The sequence below is a fragment of the Galeopterus variegatus genome, unplaced genomic scaffold, assembly GCF_000696425.1.
Source record: "Galeopterus variegatus unplaced genomic scaffold, G_variegatus-3.0.2 Scaffold1238, whole genome shotgun sequence".
NCBI classification, from domain to species: Eukaryota; Metazoa; Chordata; class Mammalia; order Dermoptera; family Cynocephalidae; genus Galeopterus; species Galeopterus variegatus.
In genome coordinates, this window is record NW_007727349.1 from 314734 (window position 1) to 332840 (window position 18107).

General features: G+C 45.6%; 1 protein-coding gene across 3 annotated transcripts in view; it reads left to right on the forward strand.

The window, feature by feature from the left end:
* SH3KBP1 (SH3-domain kinase binding protein 1) overlaps positions 1 to 17123 on the forward strand; it is a 269084-nt gene extending 251961 nt beyond the window's left edge. Inside the window, exons 14-18 of one of the 3 annotated variants that reach the window (XM_008575774.1) lie at positions 2648 to 2757; positions 6289 to 6417; positions 10430 to 10695; positions 13825 to 13888; positions 14630 to 15681. In XM_008575774.1, the coding sequence (XP_008573996.1) occupies positions 2648 to 2757; positions 6289 to 6417; positions 10430 to 10695; positions 13825 to 13888; positions 14630 to 14671 (611 nt within the window). In that variant the 3' untranslated portion in view covers positions 14672 to 15681. Of the gene's footprint in view, positions 1 to 2647; positions 2758 to 6288; positions 6418 to 10429; positions 10696 to 13824; positions 13889 to 14629 lie in introns of all 3 variants that reach the window. The other 2 variants (XM_008575776.1, XM_008575775.1) reach the window with 2 other exon arrangements.
* The last annotated feature ends 984 nt before the right edge of the window (positions 17124 to 18107 follow it).

An 18107-nucleotide genomic window follows, 5' to 3' on the forward strand; every position in this document is an offset into this window, starting at 1 on the left:
AAAGTAAAATTAGGGCCGGCCCGGCGGCGCCCTGCTACAGTGCGCCGCTAGGGAGCGCAGAGGCGCTCCCGCCGAGGGTTCGGATCCCACATACAGACCAGTTCCCGCTCACTGGCTGAGCAAGGTGCGGGCGCGACACCGAGGGTTGCGATTCCGTTGCTCGTCCCGGTCCGGTACGGGCGCGACACTGAGGGTTGCGATCTGTTGCCGGACATGAAAAAAGACAAAAAAAAAAAAGGGAAAAAAAAAGAAAGTAAAATTAAAAGATAATACAATTTTTCTATAAAATTTTTGAATACCCCTCGTAGCATGATATATATATAAAAAAAGAAAGCCTGAAGGAAAATATACCAAAAATGTGGTAAGATTATGTCTTTCTTTTCTTGTTATAATTTCATGGGTTTTTTAAAAGTATACATTGAACATGTATTACTTTCATAATTGGAGAAATATTGATTTAAAAAGATTAGTTGGGGGGCATTAATATCAGATGATGGCTTTTCGCATCCATCCAAGTGTATAATGAGGGATTTCCATTTCAGATAACATGGAGTTGGTAGAGGTGAGTCCTGTGGTACAGTCTAGAGGGGAGCCTTTTAGGAAAATAGGATTCTCTTAAAGGGAAGGCCCCTGAGAGGGGTCAACCCTCCCGTGAGCCAGCTCTGGAGGGGCACATCCCAGCAGTGGGCATCTTTGCCCTCTCCTGGCCCAGGGTCCTCCCAGTACCCTGCTGAGGTGGCTGGAGGGGAGGCTCACCTTTATGAGCCTGGCTCAGGTGCTAAATGCTATGCTGGTCACTCCCCCTTGGCCTCAGGGCACCACTGATGTCTTTGTGCCATCTCTGCAAATGGTTAACCTTCGGTTATGTTTGCCTTGCCCTGATAAGAGGAGTTAATTAAGTAATTATTCATTCACCAGGTGCTAGAATAATGTCACTTAATATAATCCCAGGTGTAATTTAATGGCTTCTCCTGACTGGTGACTTGTGCTTGGTTTTGCATATTCCACTAAAGGAAGTAGTTTGCAGATAACACCTGCCTGTTCATTCATAGAATAAAGCTGTCACACAGCCAGACCCCTTCTTAAAACCATCAGCAAAAGAGTTCTCCCCAAAATAAGAGGGAGAAAACCACACATAATTTTATTTTTGACTTCTCTGTCCTGAGCCAGCATATTTTCAGTTATGGCAGTTAAGATACTTTCAGCTGCAAATAAAAAATATCTGGTTAAAACTGGTGATATAATATGGGTTTGTTAATTTTGCATGGCAAGAAGTCTGGCAGCTACATTATTCCAGGGATGGTGGATGGCTCATTGGGGTTGTCAGTCACCCAAGCTCTTTCCGTTTTTCTGCTCTGTCATCCTTAAGATCTCTAAGAGCATCGGCCATATCTCTCCTCATGGTCATAAGATGGCTGCCACAGCTCCAGGCATTATATCCTTATGTAATTGCATCCCAAGCAGGAAGGAAGAGGCTCAGTAACACAAAAGGCCCTCTCACTTGCCTCTCTCTAGCCAGAGAGGAAACCTCTTTCCCAGAGGCTTGTAGTAGACATCCCTTTATTTCTCAGTGGCTCAAGTTGGGCTACACAGCTGCCTCTAGACCAGTCACAGGCAAAGAGGAGCAGGATTGCCATCATTGGTTTAGACCAAACATGGTTCAGACCAGGGATTGGGCACATGCATATCATCCTGAAACAAAATTGGGGCTCTCTTAGAAGGGAGAACATATACTTGTCAGGAAGAATGGTGTCGCCCCAGTCACAAGCAGTAATGGCGCTGAAGGTGGGCTCCTTTCTGCTAGCCATTCCTTTGAACATTGCACACACTTTCACACTTGGTTTATAAATCCCCAGAACCCTATAGAACTGGACAACCCTTTGGCCCGATCATTTGCTGAAGAGGGTGGAAACATAAAGGCAGAAGCTTTCCTCTGGACACATGTCAGGTGCAGTGGCAGTACGGCTGAATGATTCTACGTTTGTCCGAGTGTCAGTCACTGGGATGTAAGCTCTCTGAGGACAGGGCTTGTTTCTGCTGTGTTTGCTGCTGTAGCCTCAGGATCTAGCACTCTGGGTGGCACACAGTCGTCGTTCAGTAACAGTGGAGAAGTAGAAGCTTGGTCTCATTCTCTGGGGAGTTTAAAGTCCAACATTGGGGCAAAAGCTGGTGGGCAGGCTATTGGGGCCCAAGCAGAGGAGGAGGCTCCTCTCTGTTTTTGACTTTTAGAATCAATGACCAGTGTTCACTTGCCCATGGTTGTTGTACCTTGTGATAACTGCCTTTTGTGTTGAGACTGCAAAAATGTTTTATGTACTAAAATTAACTTGGATTTGTGGAAGAAAGAGGATTCTTTCTTTAATCCTCCTTCTGTAGCTTTATAAAGATTTATGGATATAGTTATTCAAGAGAAAAAGAAAAATCATGTTTCTTTCTCCTCTATGGATGGAGGAGGATGTGATTATTTCATTCAGTTTAAGTCACGTTTATTGGATGGCCGAAGGATATAAATGGCCTTTGTGAAACATGAAGGGTGATCTAGATGAAAAGGATGGTAATGAAGGAAAAGAGGTGCTTGTGACATATCACTAGAACTATTTCTCACTCCTATTTTTGCCCTTAAAAATCTGTTTTGCTTTTGTTTTAGACCTAGAAGGTTTTGACTCCGTGGTATCATCTACTGAGAAACTCAGTCACCCAACCACAAGCAGACCCAAAGCTACGGGGAGGCGGCCTCCGTCCCAGTCTCTCACCTCTGTAAGTGGCTCTGCGGACTGTCTCCTCACTTCTCCACAGTGGAAAGCAGGAAAGATTAGAGATGCCAGCTGAGGACTCTTCTGCGAGTGGCCGATTTGAGGACACACCAGCAGAGGGAGGCCATAAGATACACTGCCAACCAAAAGGGATTTGAGAGTCTTTTTGAATCGAGCAGTATTTCTTTCCATTTCTTCTTTGTATTTCTGCTAGCAAGGTGGGCACTCCCTATACCCACCTTCCTTCTCTCTCCTTGCAGACTGATTCTTGTTTGAACCTGAGACAAAACTGGTAAGAAAAAAATGTCATTGGGGAAAAAGAGTGAGGCTGGTTTGGTCCATAAACAAAACAAAACTTTACTAAACAACGATCTGCCACTATACAGTGCAAGGCAGTGGCTGAGCCTCCCAAAGCCCCGTCATCTGCGCCCCTCCATGGACCCTCATGCAGACCTGTGGGAGATTGTTTGTAAATGTACGAGGCAACTGCTCACGTAGGAGACCAATCAGAACACTCAGGATAATGCATAGTTTTTCGTTTACGATGTTCTGAGTACCTTCTTATTGCAAACCCGTTACACATTTATTGTACCAAATTTGAACCACACACAAAAAGAAGAAAGTTACCTGCAATCCTATTCCCCAGAGCAAAGCACTGTTAACCTCTTGCTATACATCCTTAGCTTTTAAAAAAATTTCTATTTGTATGTATAAAATTATTTCTTCTAAAATGGGATCACATACTACACATTGTTTTGGAACTTGCTGCCTCCTGTTCTAACCTGTGAGTATATGAGAGTTTATCTCGCCAGTTCACTCTTATTGGACATGTATGTTGTTTCCAGTTCTTCATTATAAACAACACTCAAGTGAATGTCATTGTAGAAAAATCTTGATGCTGCTCCAAAATCATTCACTTAGGTAAAAATTTTCTGAAAGTGGGTCGGAAGGAAATGCACACTTTGCTTTTGCCACAGGTTGCAAACTTCCCCTCCACAAAGGTTAAGTTTACCTTCCATAAGCTCTGTGTGTGTGTGTGTGTGTGTGTGTAATCTATATATAGATCTGTCTATCTCTGTATATCACATTGCCTTGTTCTTGTGGATCTAAAGACTTATAACCTCCACCCAGATACACCAGGTTTCCCAAGACGCTTTCGGTTTTTACCTCATCACTGATCTCACCTAAGCTGTCGTCATTTAGAAGAAAAAAATGCCACTTCCTTTGAACTTCTTCTGTCATATCTACTGAGTACAGAAATGTGGTTTGAGTCCTATTCTTCCTCCTTGTATGGAACAAAGCAAACTTTGCATTGACACCTTTTTGGAAGAAAGACTTGAACGAGTGGCTCACTTTCTCACTCTTCTATAGGGTTCTGTGTCCACACCGCCTTCTTGCCCCTCACTCTCTCCCCACCCCCCCACCCCACCATGCCTCATATATGCACAGTCTATTTAACTGCTTCTTAGTATCTCTATATTTCAATTTTCAATCCTACCTCCTATGTCTTCTCTATAAATCCTTCACGTTTTTGTTTTCTTTCCAAAGTCTTCCCAACTCTTCAAGGTCTAGAGAGCCTGTGGCTTCCAGAACTAAATACAAAGAGAATTAAATTACCATCCCCCACCCCATCCTTGTTCCATACATCTCATGTCTGGGACTTTGTGTGTATTTGGGGGACCGGGTAAAGGCATCTCATCTTTACTCCACTTTTAGACCATATGGTTATTTATTCACTCATTCAACAAATACTTGTAGACCTCTCTCCTCTATGGGCTCAGCACTGTGCCGGGTCCCAAAGATAGAACAGAGAATGAAAAGTCCACAGTCACTGCCCCCAGGAAGCTTATGGCACAGCGACTCAAAGTTTGGCATTTTATACGCAGTAATTTTATTTACCGACTTGAAACAACAGGATACATTTGTGCTTTAAAGAACAGTAATTACCATACTCTCTTCTCTTTGTTCTCACCCATCCCCGTTTGGATGTGTGCATTGAATTCCTGTTTACTCTTCTTCCAGTTAGCACCTGTGAGTTTTTCATAGCAAAATGGGATAGGTGGACATGGACTTATTCCTAAAAGACCACTGGGTGGGGGTAATGATGAAGAAAATACACCAGTCATGATTTCTCAGCCTGGGGCTTCTCACTCTGATTGAAGCTATTTATGTTTACAGGATTCAAAGAGCGAGCTTTGATTGGCACCTCGTGAACCATGGGTTATATAGGGAGAAACTGGCTTTTTGAATAAAAATTCAAAATGAAAGGATCTACATGGTGGTTAAGCAGTTAAGCCTAGATTAATAAAAAAGCTTGGCGGTGAAGGGGTGTTATTCTAGGTAACTGGATTTTCAGATTAAATGAAGATTAACAAATAAGACCTCTAAAATTGAAAACTTTGCTTAAAAATTCCCTGAAATGTATTCAGTTTCTGCTTTAGTAAGTAAACAGAAGAAAACAAACAATATTTGTGGGCATGATTTTTCTATAACGATGCCAAGTGGTGATTCTAAATAGGACTATTTTTCTACCATAGGGGTAGAAGGCGGCATAGGGATGATGCAGAATATCAGCTCACCCAGAAATACCTCTGGAAGATTCTTCATTAAAAAAGATTCCTTGCTACAGAAACTCTTATTTTCGTTTCATTTGTTCTAGTAATCGCTTATGACCAAGTGAATTCCAGTGAATTGGTCCCCATTTATCCAGCTTTTTGATCTTCAAAGTGATCTTCACAGTGAGGCAGAAAAGGCAGAGATGTTGTGCCCATATTTTACCAAAAGATGCTGCCATTCTATAAATATACTTCAGCAAATGCAGACTGGCAAAGTGGATGTTGAACTGTCAGTAGTAACGAGGGCAGAGATTTAGCAGCCGGTACCAAAGTAGATACAAGCTTGTGCTAGCGGGCAGGGCTGTGCTCTCAGCTGCAGAAACGCTGGTCACCGGGCCACAGGCCTGGATGTCCCTTGCCCCTGGAAATGGTGGTTTCCTCTCAGGCAGGTCCTGCAGGGCACTTCAGTATGCAGTGGATTTAGTGATCTTGGAAGAGGGTCAAGGAAAAGGATGAGAAGAGAATGGAGGAGAGGCAGGTTAGAGGCAGCCTACTGTTGACCTGTGTGTTCTCCCCCACCGGACTGTCAGCCCCGTGAGGGCAGGAGTTGTGTGTGGCATGTCACTGCTAAGTCCGCAGCACCAAGCTCGATGCTTGGCACACACAGTAGCAAACGTCTGGAGAAAGGAAGGGAGCAGTCAACATGGATGACAGACGCTTGCTCGGGTGAAATGGCTTATGAGCATTAGTGGGAAATCCCTGGTTTAGGAAACTGTGCTTCTTGGTCGCAGTTCTGCCGCTCCACAGCTGCGTGACTGTCCCTAGTGCACAGAGAATAGCACACTTTCTGCCTCACAGGCTTAAATGAGGAGGCAAACAAAACAGAAGCATCGAGTGCTTTGAAAAGCATCTAGCATTCTATTAACGACAGTTGTCAGCTAAGGCGTTCTGATTAAAGCATTTTCTTTTGGCTTTACCAGTCTTCCCTTTCAAGTCCCGATATCTTCGACTCCCCAAGTCCCGAAGAAGATAAAGAGGAACATATTTCGCTTGCACACAGAGGAGTGGACGCGTCCAAGAAAACTTCAAAGACTGTTACCATATCCCAAGTGAGTGACCAGCCATGGCAAGGGTGTCCCTGCCTTCTTGTTCACGTGCTAACGATGGGTTATAAACCAAACACGGATAAACAGACAATGCAGGTGTGTCATTCTTGAGTGACAGTGATGACTTTAGTCATTAAAATCCCTGAGGCGTGTTGCAAAGTCTCCAAAACGAGGCAGAACCCCTGAGATACAAGTTCAGTTGTTTATTTCCCAGGTTTTCTTTTGTGATTTGATCTTCTCTTCATACCGTCAGGAACACACACACAAATGCCCTCCTGCACCATCGCCACCACCAAAACCACTTAAAAAGCCTTCAAGTGTCCAGAGAGGACACATTAAATATGTTAAATGCTGTGCCCTCTGCCCACAGATCTTTTATGTTCAAAGCTGGTCACAAATTATAGTTGGAAGATCATAAATATAAGTAACTAATGTGGTATCTGAAAGAAAAGTTGATTTGGGTTCATATTCTAGGATAAATTTATAGCCTAAAACCATTTTAATTTCATTGCATGTCCAAGGAATGGCATAGCTATTTTTTTTTCCTTTTTGTCTTTTTTCATGACCGGTAACGGGATCGCAACCCTCGGCGTTGCGCCCACACCACACTCAACCAGTGAGCGGACCGGTCTCTATATGGGATCTGAACCCTCGGCGGGAGCGCCGCCACGCTCCCAAGCGCAGCACTCTACCAAGTGCGCCACCGGGCCGGCCCTGCCATAGCTATTTTAAGTTATTGGTTTGTGAAAAACAAAGACAATGTTTAGCTACTGCACATAACTTTCAAAGAGTGCACCAAGATTTTAAAATTCCATTTTCTCATACTAAGAAAACCCAGTCGATTGGAATTATTTTCTCTGAACATTAATAACTTCTTTCTGTCTAAAGGTGAAAAACTGTAGTCATTTGAAGCATGATTTAGCACAAAGAAATCAAAGGTTACTTAGGATATTCTTTCTTATAGATTTAAGAATTTACATGTATAGATTTTCTTAAAAATCTGATACTGTAAGCAAAACATGATCCTATAAAACAGATCAATTGTAATTATCCACGGAACCGAAGCATTCTTCCTTTATAAAAGGATTCCACTTGCAGAGATTGGATTTAGACCCATTTTTTCTGGTGATCACAGGTATACCCGTAGTTTTGTTCTGATATCACTGGGGTGTCTTACAGTGACATCTACTGGTAGACAGTGGCTTTTCACGTTTCTGATTTGCACAGGTCAATCCCATCAGCCTGTTTTACTTCTCCAGAGTTGTCATGTCGTGTTCTTCCCTGCTTCTAGAAATTTCACTTGAACTAATTTGCTCAGGGAGTGTGATGGCCTATACTCTGTGAGGGCTTAAAAAAGTACTTGTTAGCGGAAACAGGCCAGGAGTGCAAGTCATGTAGGAAATGCCAAGAGAAGCACTGATTTAAGAAGTGTCTGGAAGTTCATCAGTGTAAGGGCATCGGTGGGTCATGGGAGGTACATGAGGATGCAGGATGGGAAGTGGGCAAAGGCACAACCCAGGGATAGGTAACTAGCCAAGAGAAGAACAAGATAGCATGAATCTTCAGACTCCGGCAGCCAGAGTCACAGTGCCGGGCTTGAGGGATCCAGCTCATAGCGAGGGGACTGAATCCCAGTTCTGCCAGTTCTTAGCTGTGAGACTCGGGGAATTACTCCCCCACCTCTCGACACCTCAGTTTCCTGCTTGGTAAAACGCTGTGCCAGTTGATCCTCGTTTAAGCTGGCTGGCCGAAGTCCGGCATGTGATCAGTGCTCCATAAATGACACCTCCTCTTCCCTCTTACTATATAACTCCTACTGACGCTGAAGCACAGGCTGGCGGATCGCTCTCACTTGGCAGCAGAGAGTACTTTGCCTCAGTGCTGACTTGGCAGAGAAAAGGCGAGCAGAGAGGCTGGGAGTGATGGCCCATCTGCTTTTGGCTCCCTCTGCCCAGTCTCTCCCTCGAGCACATCCTGAATGCAGACTCTACCTCCTCGCCGTGCCAGCCGAGCCCCTTCTTGGCTCCTGCCCTGGGGCGGCTGGCTGCGCGCCGGCTGCTGGAGGGAGTCCCGCCGCAGCGTCGCCAAGCGTCACCAAGCGTCACCACCAGCCTCAAGTTGGGCCCTGTCGCTCACCCCCTCACCTGCATCCTCTTAGTCTGCTACTTCCCCCCCTCCCCACCTGCCCACCAACTAACTCCCCTTCCCTTGCTGGTATCTCTTCCCCAGGCTTGCCGGGTTCCCCTCTTCCCTCCTACCCATGACTGTCCCACTCCCTGTGTCCTCCTGGCCTCCTCAGGACACTTCACCATCAGGCCTCCCCACCCGCCTCATCCATCTTCAGCCTGGCCCTCCGGTGGCTCTTTCCCTGGGTGTGTTGTGCAGCTCAGAGTCTCACCCATTGTTGGAAGCAAACAAAACCCTTCCTTGATCCCTTCTCCTCCTGAAGCTTCTGCATGAACAACCTGCTCTTCCTTCCTCAGCCAAGTTTCTGGAAGGAGAGCCGTACACTTGCAGGCTGCACCCCTCACCTCCCATTCAGGTGTGGGTCTGCTGTGATCAGGTCTCTGTCTCTCTTGCTCCACCAAATGGGCTCCCCCCAGTTTTCCTCTCAGCACCCTCCACCCACTCATCCAACATTTTCTTCCTTCTGGAAACTCTGCCAGGGGCTTCCATAACCCAGGCCCCTCTTCTGGCCCTTCCTCATCCCTCTCTCACCACTCTCTCCAGGTCGCCAAGGCTCTCTTTGCCTGCTCTCACCACCTCTTCAATTTGGGAATGTCCCAGGTTCCACCACTGGGCTTCTTCTTTTCTGTCTTTTCTACCCCATGGCTGTCACTTCCTCTGGCCCAGCTCACTCTTTCAGTCGCTGGCTCTGCCCACTACACGTGTCCCTCGGCCATCCCTTAGGCTCCTAAAATTGTGTGTCTGAAAGTGAAATTATTGCCGGGACCTTCACCTGCTCTTCCTCCCATGAAAGGTGCAGCCTTAATGCCTGGTTCCTCCATCCCTGCCCATGGCCCTCGATCAGTACATCCTCCTTCACTCTCTCCAGCCTGTGCAGGACCATGTGTCCCTCATCGTGAGGTTTCTGCTCCATGAGGGCAGGGACAACCTCCGCCTCGCCCACTCCCCACCCCAGCACCAGGAACGCCTGGTGCTTGCTGCCTTCGCCACCTCTCTCAAACTTGTCTTCTCTCTATCCTCTTGGCCCCCGCCTAGGTCATACCATGACCATGGCCAGCTTTCGTTGTAAAAGAGTCTCCCAGCTGTTCTGTCCAGCTGCAGGCGTGCCACCCCTTAGGCCCTTCTGCAGCCACAGCGATCACTAGCCTGGCCTGCCATCTTTTTCACCCTTTTAGCCAGCCCCTTCTGCCTCCCCAGCCCTAGCTCTCCCTCCCTAGTGCTCTTGTGCCTCCTCTGACTTCTAGCCACGCACGTGTTTTGCTCTCTGGTCTGCAGGCCTTTGCCTAGGACCTTCCCTCCTCCTACAGCTTCTTTCTCCAACCACCCCTCCTTTCCTTTGGCTACTTCCTAGTCCTCCTCCAAGACGGGGCTGTCAGCTCCTCCTTCCCAATGCTTTCCCTCCAGGATGGTTGGCCCTTTTTATGTGTTTTGGGGTTCTTTGTGCTTACCCCCTTCTTGCACAGTCTTCCCCCTCATCTGTAAAGTGTCAGTCTGTCTGTCCATCTGTCTGTCACTGCCCCACTGGGTTCTGATCTCCCTGAGGGCCAGCAGAATGTCTTGCTTGTTTCAGAGTCTGCAGTGCCTGGTAAGTAGTTGAGCATCTCTACATGTATATTAAACCAGTTAGGAACTATCTGTCCAGAAAGAAGATCAAATTTATAAGGCATAGAAGGTGGCACTTGGGTGGGGGGACATGTCTGCACTAAGGAGTGCTGGGTGGCTTGTGGATGAAGGACAGTGATGTAGATGGAGGGTTTGATTAACTAGGACAGGGAGATATAGCACACAAACCCTGGCCCTGAATCCTCCCCACCTTCCCTCATCACAGGTGTCCGACAACAAAGCATCTCTGCCACCCAAGCCGGGGACCATGGCAGCAGGCAGCGGGCCAGCCCCCCTATCCTCGGTGGCGCCTTCTCCTCTGTCATCCTCTTTGGGAACAGCTGGACACAGAGCCAACTCCCCATCTCTGTTCATCACGGAAGGAAAACCAAAGATGGAGCCTGCGGCCAGCAGCCAGGCGGCCGTGGAGGAGCTCAGGACGCAGGTCCGTGAGCTGAGGAGCATCATCGAGACCATGAAGGACCAGCAAAAGTGAGTGCACAAGGACCCTTTGCAGCCACTTGTACTGGTCCAGGGCCTGGGCTCTGAAAGCCTGGGTCCCAGCCTGCCCCAGAGGTTGGGCCAGGCCTCCCTGGTGATAGTGGCAGCAACGGTGGGAGGGGGTGTGGACTCCAAGAGTCTTAATTTATACTTACATTATGCTGCGTGTTTGTGCTGGACTTACTGTGTGCAGGAAGGCCACAGGCTGGCCATGGGGCATGCAGGGATGGGTCAGTTGCAAGGACTGACTCTCTCAGCTGGCTGCTAAAAAGAAAATCTTTTAAATCCCCCATGAATAACAGTATGTACAGGTACCACTTCTTAAATAAGCCCAACAGCCAGCTTTTCTTCTAGCATCAGAAAAATTACAATTTCTTCACTTAGCTGCCAGATGAAGTAATTGGTCTGCACAGAGGAGCCACAACGTATGAAGAAGATGTAGGGAATCTTAAAGCCAAGCTCCCGCTGAGGGTTTGGATCCCATATAGAGACCGGTCCGCTCACTGGTTGAGCACGGTGCGGGCGCGACACCGAGGGTTGCGATCCCGTTGCCGGTCACGAAAAAAGACAAAGAGGGGAAAAAAAAAAAAAAAGCCAAGACACTATACTCAGCAAGATGTTCTCACCATGAGACTCGGGGGCTTTCTCTGTGCATGCCTGCGCACGTGCTCTCACCGCATCTCTAATCCCCAGGGGCATTTAGATTGGAGAAAGACCTGTAAGCCGAAGTAAATACCATATGTAAACATCACCTGGAATGCTTTGCATTGACAGAGCTGGTAGAAGGATTAGAGGGAGGGAGGCACTTATCTGAGTGAACTGAGCCTCAGAGAGTTTTGGGATCAGTTAGTTCTTTCTTGAGGGAATCAAGGGAGGCATCTCAAGGAGGTATTTCCCGAGTAGGATTTTGAAAGATGATCTGGGATTGCCAGGAGCAGACCACTCCAGCAGAGGGAACAGCATGCAGATTCCTGGGCACACAAAGCAGCCTGGAAGGCCAGTGCATCCTCGGGCGCCTGCCCTTGGATCAGGAGGTGCCAGGGGCGGTGGTGGGATGTGCTGCCGGAGACCTGCAGTTCTGCCTCAGGAGGGAGTCGAGGGCTGGCAGAAGCCTTGTCACTGGTTCCCCTGACAGGGCTGGAGGGCCATGAAGTGTTTTGTGGTCAGACACTTTCGGGGATAATTGGGTTAAGCAAAGTTACTTTCTTCTCTGAAGGACTTCTCAGAGCCTTCACAGTACATAGGGAGGATGAAGAGGAAAGCAGATAGCATACACAGTGTTTCCTAAATCTACTTAATCATAGAACCCTTTCTATCTAGAGCACACTAGGGTCAGGGTTTCATGGAACTCACTTTGAACAGTGTGGCTCTAAGCAGGTTCTGCTCTCTGCAGGCTGGGAGGTGTCATGAAATTGGGGGCTCTTGGACTTACCCCCTGCCTAGAAGGGACTCATCAGATAGATATGCAGAACTTGCAGGATGGTGCTTCAGGAGGTCTCCTGGGGCCAGCCAAGCTGCCCCTAACTCCTTAAAGTCCCCAGCTTCTATCTGGCACTAGAGTTTACAGGTTTGGGTACCCAAAGGCCCCATCCATGTCCAAGTGACATGTGTCCCTTGCCTAGGCAATGACCCCATGGCCCTAGGCCATCCCAGAGCATTGGTTCCCAGCCTTCTGAACAGGACCATCATTGAGTCAGACTGGCCTGGATCCAGGGCTTCAGCTCCTTGGACCCTCTGGGTGGTGCCTGGAACCTACCTACACATCTGAAATGGCCTGAGCCTGCTATGGGCACAGCCTGTGCTTTGGGGCTGCTACACCCTGTGTTTCTCTGCCCACTGTGAAGCCTGGAGCCTTCAACTCAAGTCTGCGCCAACTCTCTTCATCCCCTAATGTGCTGGTTCTCACCTCCCTGCTTCTGCCCTGGCTTTCGCTATCAATCCTGCCATCTTCCTTTCTCCCCACAGATCTATGCCCATTTTTACTAGTACAAGACCTAGTGACTTTCTTTGGACCGACTTCCCCAACTAAGTCTCCCCACCTAGGAGCCTGCCATAGTCTGCCTGGGGTTGTGCTGTTTGCTGAGGATTTCACCTCTACTTCTTTCCTAAGCCCTAAGTAGTGCCCACTGAGAGCTGGGTGCATGATGTGTGCTTAAATAAATATGGTAATGAATCACAACTGGTCAATATCAGGTAACCCAACGTGTTGACAGCAGTGCCAGGACACTGTCCCAAGTATAGGGACCATCATGGTGCTCATCAGACGTGAGCAAATACAGTATAACTTCCACCTTATTTACTGTGTTATTTCCACAGTCTTGGATTTTTGATTTTCCAACCCAGTTTATAAAAATGTACATGTAAAATGGAATGTTTACTACCTTAAGATGGAGCACAGCTCCCTGACCAGTGTTTGGATGGTTACGGTGTACTAAGTATAGAGGCCCAACTTTGCAAAATGGTTGGTTTGTTCCACTTCATCATTCAGTGTTGGAAAGGGCATTCGGCTGTGGATCCCACCTCTTGTCTGCTTTCTCTAAGACGTGATTGCCATATCCTGGTTCAGTTATTTTACCTCCAAGTTTTAGAGTTTTACTGTTTGTAGGATTTTTCGAGAATTAATGAAAACATACCGATAACCTTTCATTAATTTAAAATTCTGTTGAAAATAAAGATATATGGAGTGGTACAAATGTCTGCAATGAAAATAATTACTAAGTATATTTAAATACTAGTGATTCTGTAATAAAGGAATAGTCGGAGGGAAGACGACAGAATATGAGCCTGGATACCTGGAGTCTAGTCATTGGGCAAGTCAGGGCACCGTTCTGGGCTTCAGTTTCCCCATCTTCTCTTTTTTTGGAGAAGTTTGGACTAAGGGATCTCAGAGGTCATTGCCAGACCTACCACTTAATGGCTACATATTTGGGGGCCTGAAAATAATGGCCTTTCTGTCTGTAACAAATTTTAAGCAATAATGATGCAAAGAAAATATAATGTTTTGTCCACATGTTCTTTGTAAAAGGGTCAGATGGATTTTGTAGTGATACTAACAGGTTTCTCAGCTGTGATTGGGGAAGTCTGAGCATTTGTGTAATTTCATTGCCGCTTGCTTTTCAGACGAGAGATTAAGCAGTTACTGTCAGAGTTGGATGAAGAGAAGAAAATCCGGCTTCGGCTGCAGGTGGGTCCCTCGAGGTCCTGCCCATGAGGCCTAGGCTCAGTTGGGGGCAGGGACAGAGTCAGGACTTTATTTTTAAAATAAATAAATGATTGTTATTCCTCTGCAAATTTAGCTATACTCCTATGACAGTTTTCTTAGAATTGCATAGGCCTGCTACAAGGGAACCATTAGTAAACGTGTTCCAGTTGGGTTTCTAATTAGGAATTTTTCTTAAACACATGCTCTGCAAAAAGTTCCTCCCAGTTTCCAGGAGGCCTCATTATAGTAACCACCAGAGCTGGAGAGACCCCATTGCCAGCTGGCTTCTGTCACATGGTCACTGGGACTGCAAAAAGGCTGGGTAACTGCTCACCATCCCACTGGGGGTGCTGACAGACACCACCTTGAGCCAACCATAGCTGCCTTTGAACATTGACAGATGTCCAGCATGTCAGGACCTGCTCTGCCCTCTGGTTAGGAAACTGGTATTATTGCTGCTTTTGACAAACTTTAGATCCTAATAGCCTGGGAATTAAAACGCCCACCATTTCCTAGGGCATCGTGTCTGTGTGCCTGTTCTTTAGGTTTACATCATTTCTGGCATTGGTATTGATTCTTCATTCAGATGTCATTGCACCTTTAAAATTGTCGGGTTGACTGTTTTTTTCCAATCAACCAGATTGATTATCTTTTATAGCTTCTTAAAACCAGCCAATTCATTATGACTTTGGTCAGTTCTTTTTTTTTTTTTTTCCTTTATAGATGGAAGTGAACGACATAAAGAAAGCTCTTCAATCAAAATGAATACTTGATAAATGAAATGTTGCATTATTCATCCTGAGTCCGAGACTCAAATTTTCTGCCCCAGCCAAAATAATCTTGTGCCAAAAGATTAAAGGTTTGCCTCAACATGTCCCCGTTTGAAAGATTAGCACAAAAGTCTTGATAGCACAACACAAATCCCATCCAAGAGGAGAATCTTCCCCATGGTGTAGACCTGGGGCTGGCACTGGTTGTGACTTAAACAGAGCAAATTGTGCTAAAGGCTTTTCTACTTTGAGATCTCATGCGAAACGAAAACTCAGGCAGTTTAGTCCATAGTGGTACTATTTTGATGATATTTTCCATTAATAAAATGTAATTTCAGATTATTCGTTTACAAGCTTTATAATTTTATGATTTTTTTAATCGTGTTTTGTCACAGATTTCCCTAGTGTTTGTACTACACGTAGTCAGAAGCGAGTGTCCCGTTCTTTTGCTTCAGGCCGAAAGCTGCCTCGCTTTGTGTCCCCTTTAGGATTCTATTACATATGCAATTTTAGGTCCAACCTGTCCCTTTCCCTGCCAGCAAACCCCACCACCCTTAGAGAAATTTTAGCTTATATATGATGGTATATTTACAAAAAGAGAAAGAGAAAATCTGGTATTTGCAATGATCTGTGCCTTCTTTTTACCACCCTCTTGATTGGAGCTTTTGTGATGCAGCTACAATGATTCAAAAAAATAAAAATAAATATAAAAAAAAAATGTGCCACTTCTCCAAGTCCACTAGAGGCCACTGTCTTCAAAGCTTCTGTCACCTTAGCCAAAGGTCCTAAGAGGAGACAGCTGTGAAGTTGGGAGTGCTCTGTGGTACCAGCTGTGACTTTTAAGTTTCTCCTAGTTTTAGGTTGTTCATAAAACTAGAAATGTCATCCCTGCTTGATTTTTCATCAGCCAAGTTAAAACCCTGCTTCCTGTCCTTTGCACCTTTTGCGTGAACAGAATATGCATTATTAAAGCAAAAATAAATAAAAGTAAAATGCAAATAAAAACAAGGGGGGGAAAGTTGTATTATTTCCTGCACTGGGTTATTTGTGCGTGTTATTGTTTAAACTGTACTCACATAATGTCATTTGCCTTGCTCACTTGTAACCCCTTCCTTGGGTCCAAGAGAGTGGGAGGAGGGTCTTGCTGAGGTGTAGCCATTGGTTCTTTCTTGTATTTATGGAATCACTTTTTCCTTCCCGGGGAAACTGATGTTTGCGTGTCTGCTTTGTCTTTGTAGCACATGAACAGTTCAGCCTTGGAATGTGTACCTGTTTTCTCATCCTTAGCTGAAACTAAGGGATATACTGTATTGCAAGATTGTTCACGGGGTAGGGGTGGAGGGGGTGGTCCCCAATGCCCCTGAAGATGTTCGATGTGTTTCTAAAAAGCTCCTTTGTCTGTTTCCTGAGTTTTATAGTGAAACTACTAAACATTAATAGATTTGCACAGCCACCAAAAATGAGAATTGATAACACTGAAGGAGTGATGCAAAAAAAAAAATCACCACGTTATGCATCATTGAAAGTGTTACAATAAATGTCTCTTCCTTTCTCCCTCCCCCTCTCTCTTCCCCTCCCTCTTCCCCTCCCTCCCTCTTGCCGACGTACTTAACCATCCTTGCTGTTTGAGGCTATCACTGCCCTCTGAGTGTCGACAGAGCCCTAACTCCCTGGTCTTCCTGGGTGGGGGCACAGTTAAGGGAAGGGAGTGTGTAAAGAAGGAAAGCTCACACCCTTCATTCCAGTGTCTGGATATATTGCCTTTTCAGCAGCCTTGGTCTCAGTGTGTTTGGGGCCAGGAACGCCAAGTTTCCAAGGGCAGCATAAAACATTCCTGTACCCCTTGACTGTTCTTAGCATTTCTGCGTCAGACTTGAAGCCTTCAGAGATTTCCCACCACCTAGTATAAGAATGAGGATTGGATTCTTTGATGTTTGCATTTCTCATTTACTCATGAAAATCCCTAATGATATAGTTTTATATAATGTGTTTACAGAGGAGGATTGTTAATAATTAAATTGAGAGGTTGGAGCACCCTCGTGGGGCACTGGCAACACTGAATGTCGAGGGCTGACGTCTTTCCCTCATACAGGCCATTGGCTTCCTTTGTATAAGGAGAGGGAGAAGTGATTCTAGACGGAGAAGTTGGCATATCTGGCTTCATTTCTGCCCCTCGGGCTAACCAGCAAGAGTATTCTGCATCATGGAACTGGATGAGCCACTGCCCAAACAGCCACCATCTTTTACTCTTTACGAAATGGACCCATCAAGAATATTGAAAAGCTTGGAAATATCACTTTTGAAAAACTTCTTTTGCATTCAGCATGGACTCAACCAGGCATCTATGGAGATTATTTTTTTGCTTCATTTTCTAAAGTTGTATTTAGAAAAGTCTTAAGTATTGTGCTTTGTAAAGAAGATGATTAAAATGAAATTTTGTGAAAATATTTATGTTCAAAGTTGTCATGGTCCAAGAGGAATGATTTCTTGGAATAGGAACTGTTTTTCTCCATGTTACACAATTTGACTACTCTTACAGAAATGTCTTTAGAAGACATGGAATATAGTGTCCCCCCATCTTTCCCAAGTGAACAGAAATAATCCATTAAAATCTGTGCCTGTGAGTTCCATTTTTAAAATTGTTCAACTTTACATTCATATCTAAGCAGAAAATGCCAGTGAGGTATAAATTCTTTTTTTAGGGCAAAAATCATGAAGTTCTCATTATTTGAACTAGCGTGTAAAGCCACTTTTATTCTTCCACGGCCCTCCAGGCAGCGCACTCAAGTATGTGATTTGTTTCCTCCCATAAGGACATCCTGTATCTATCATCACGTGTGTGTCTTTGGTTACTAATGTTAAGATTTTATTTCCTTTCATGACTGGTGCCTTGATGGGAAAACCGCAGGGTGTATAATTTATTGCTCGTAGTTACCATAGTATGTATAAAAATAATCCCCAGGTCCCAAAAAGCCCTTTGTATTGTAACCTGAGGTCATCATGGTCCCTTATTTTGTATTAGATTAGGTTTTAGTCCTCTAGTTATTTTAGCACAAATTAATATCAAGATGTTTTGGCATCAAGGCTTGGTAAAAAGCTTTTCTCTTTGGTTTTGTACAAGGGAGAACTGTGACAAAGCAGCGCGTGTGTGGGTGGCTGGTGCTCAGCATGGCTAATTGTGGCAGCTGTCGGAGGGGAGACTTGGCACTTAGGACTAAAGCCGGGGCAAGAAGATGCTGTTGCCAAAATGAGCTCTAATGAAAGGAGCGCCATTGCTGAGCCAGAAACAAATGTCAGTAGTGTAAGGACAGAGAGGGAGGGGTGTCAGGTCTTTTAAGGGGATGAAGCTTTCCTGTCATTCCCAGTTCTGTTCCTGGGTAACCAAGGCTTGGTCCCCAACACGTGGAGCAGAAGCAGCCCCTTCCTGCAAA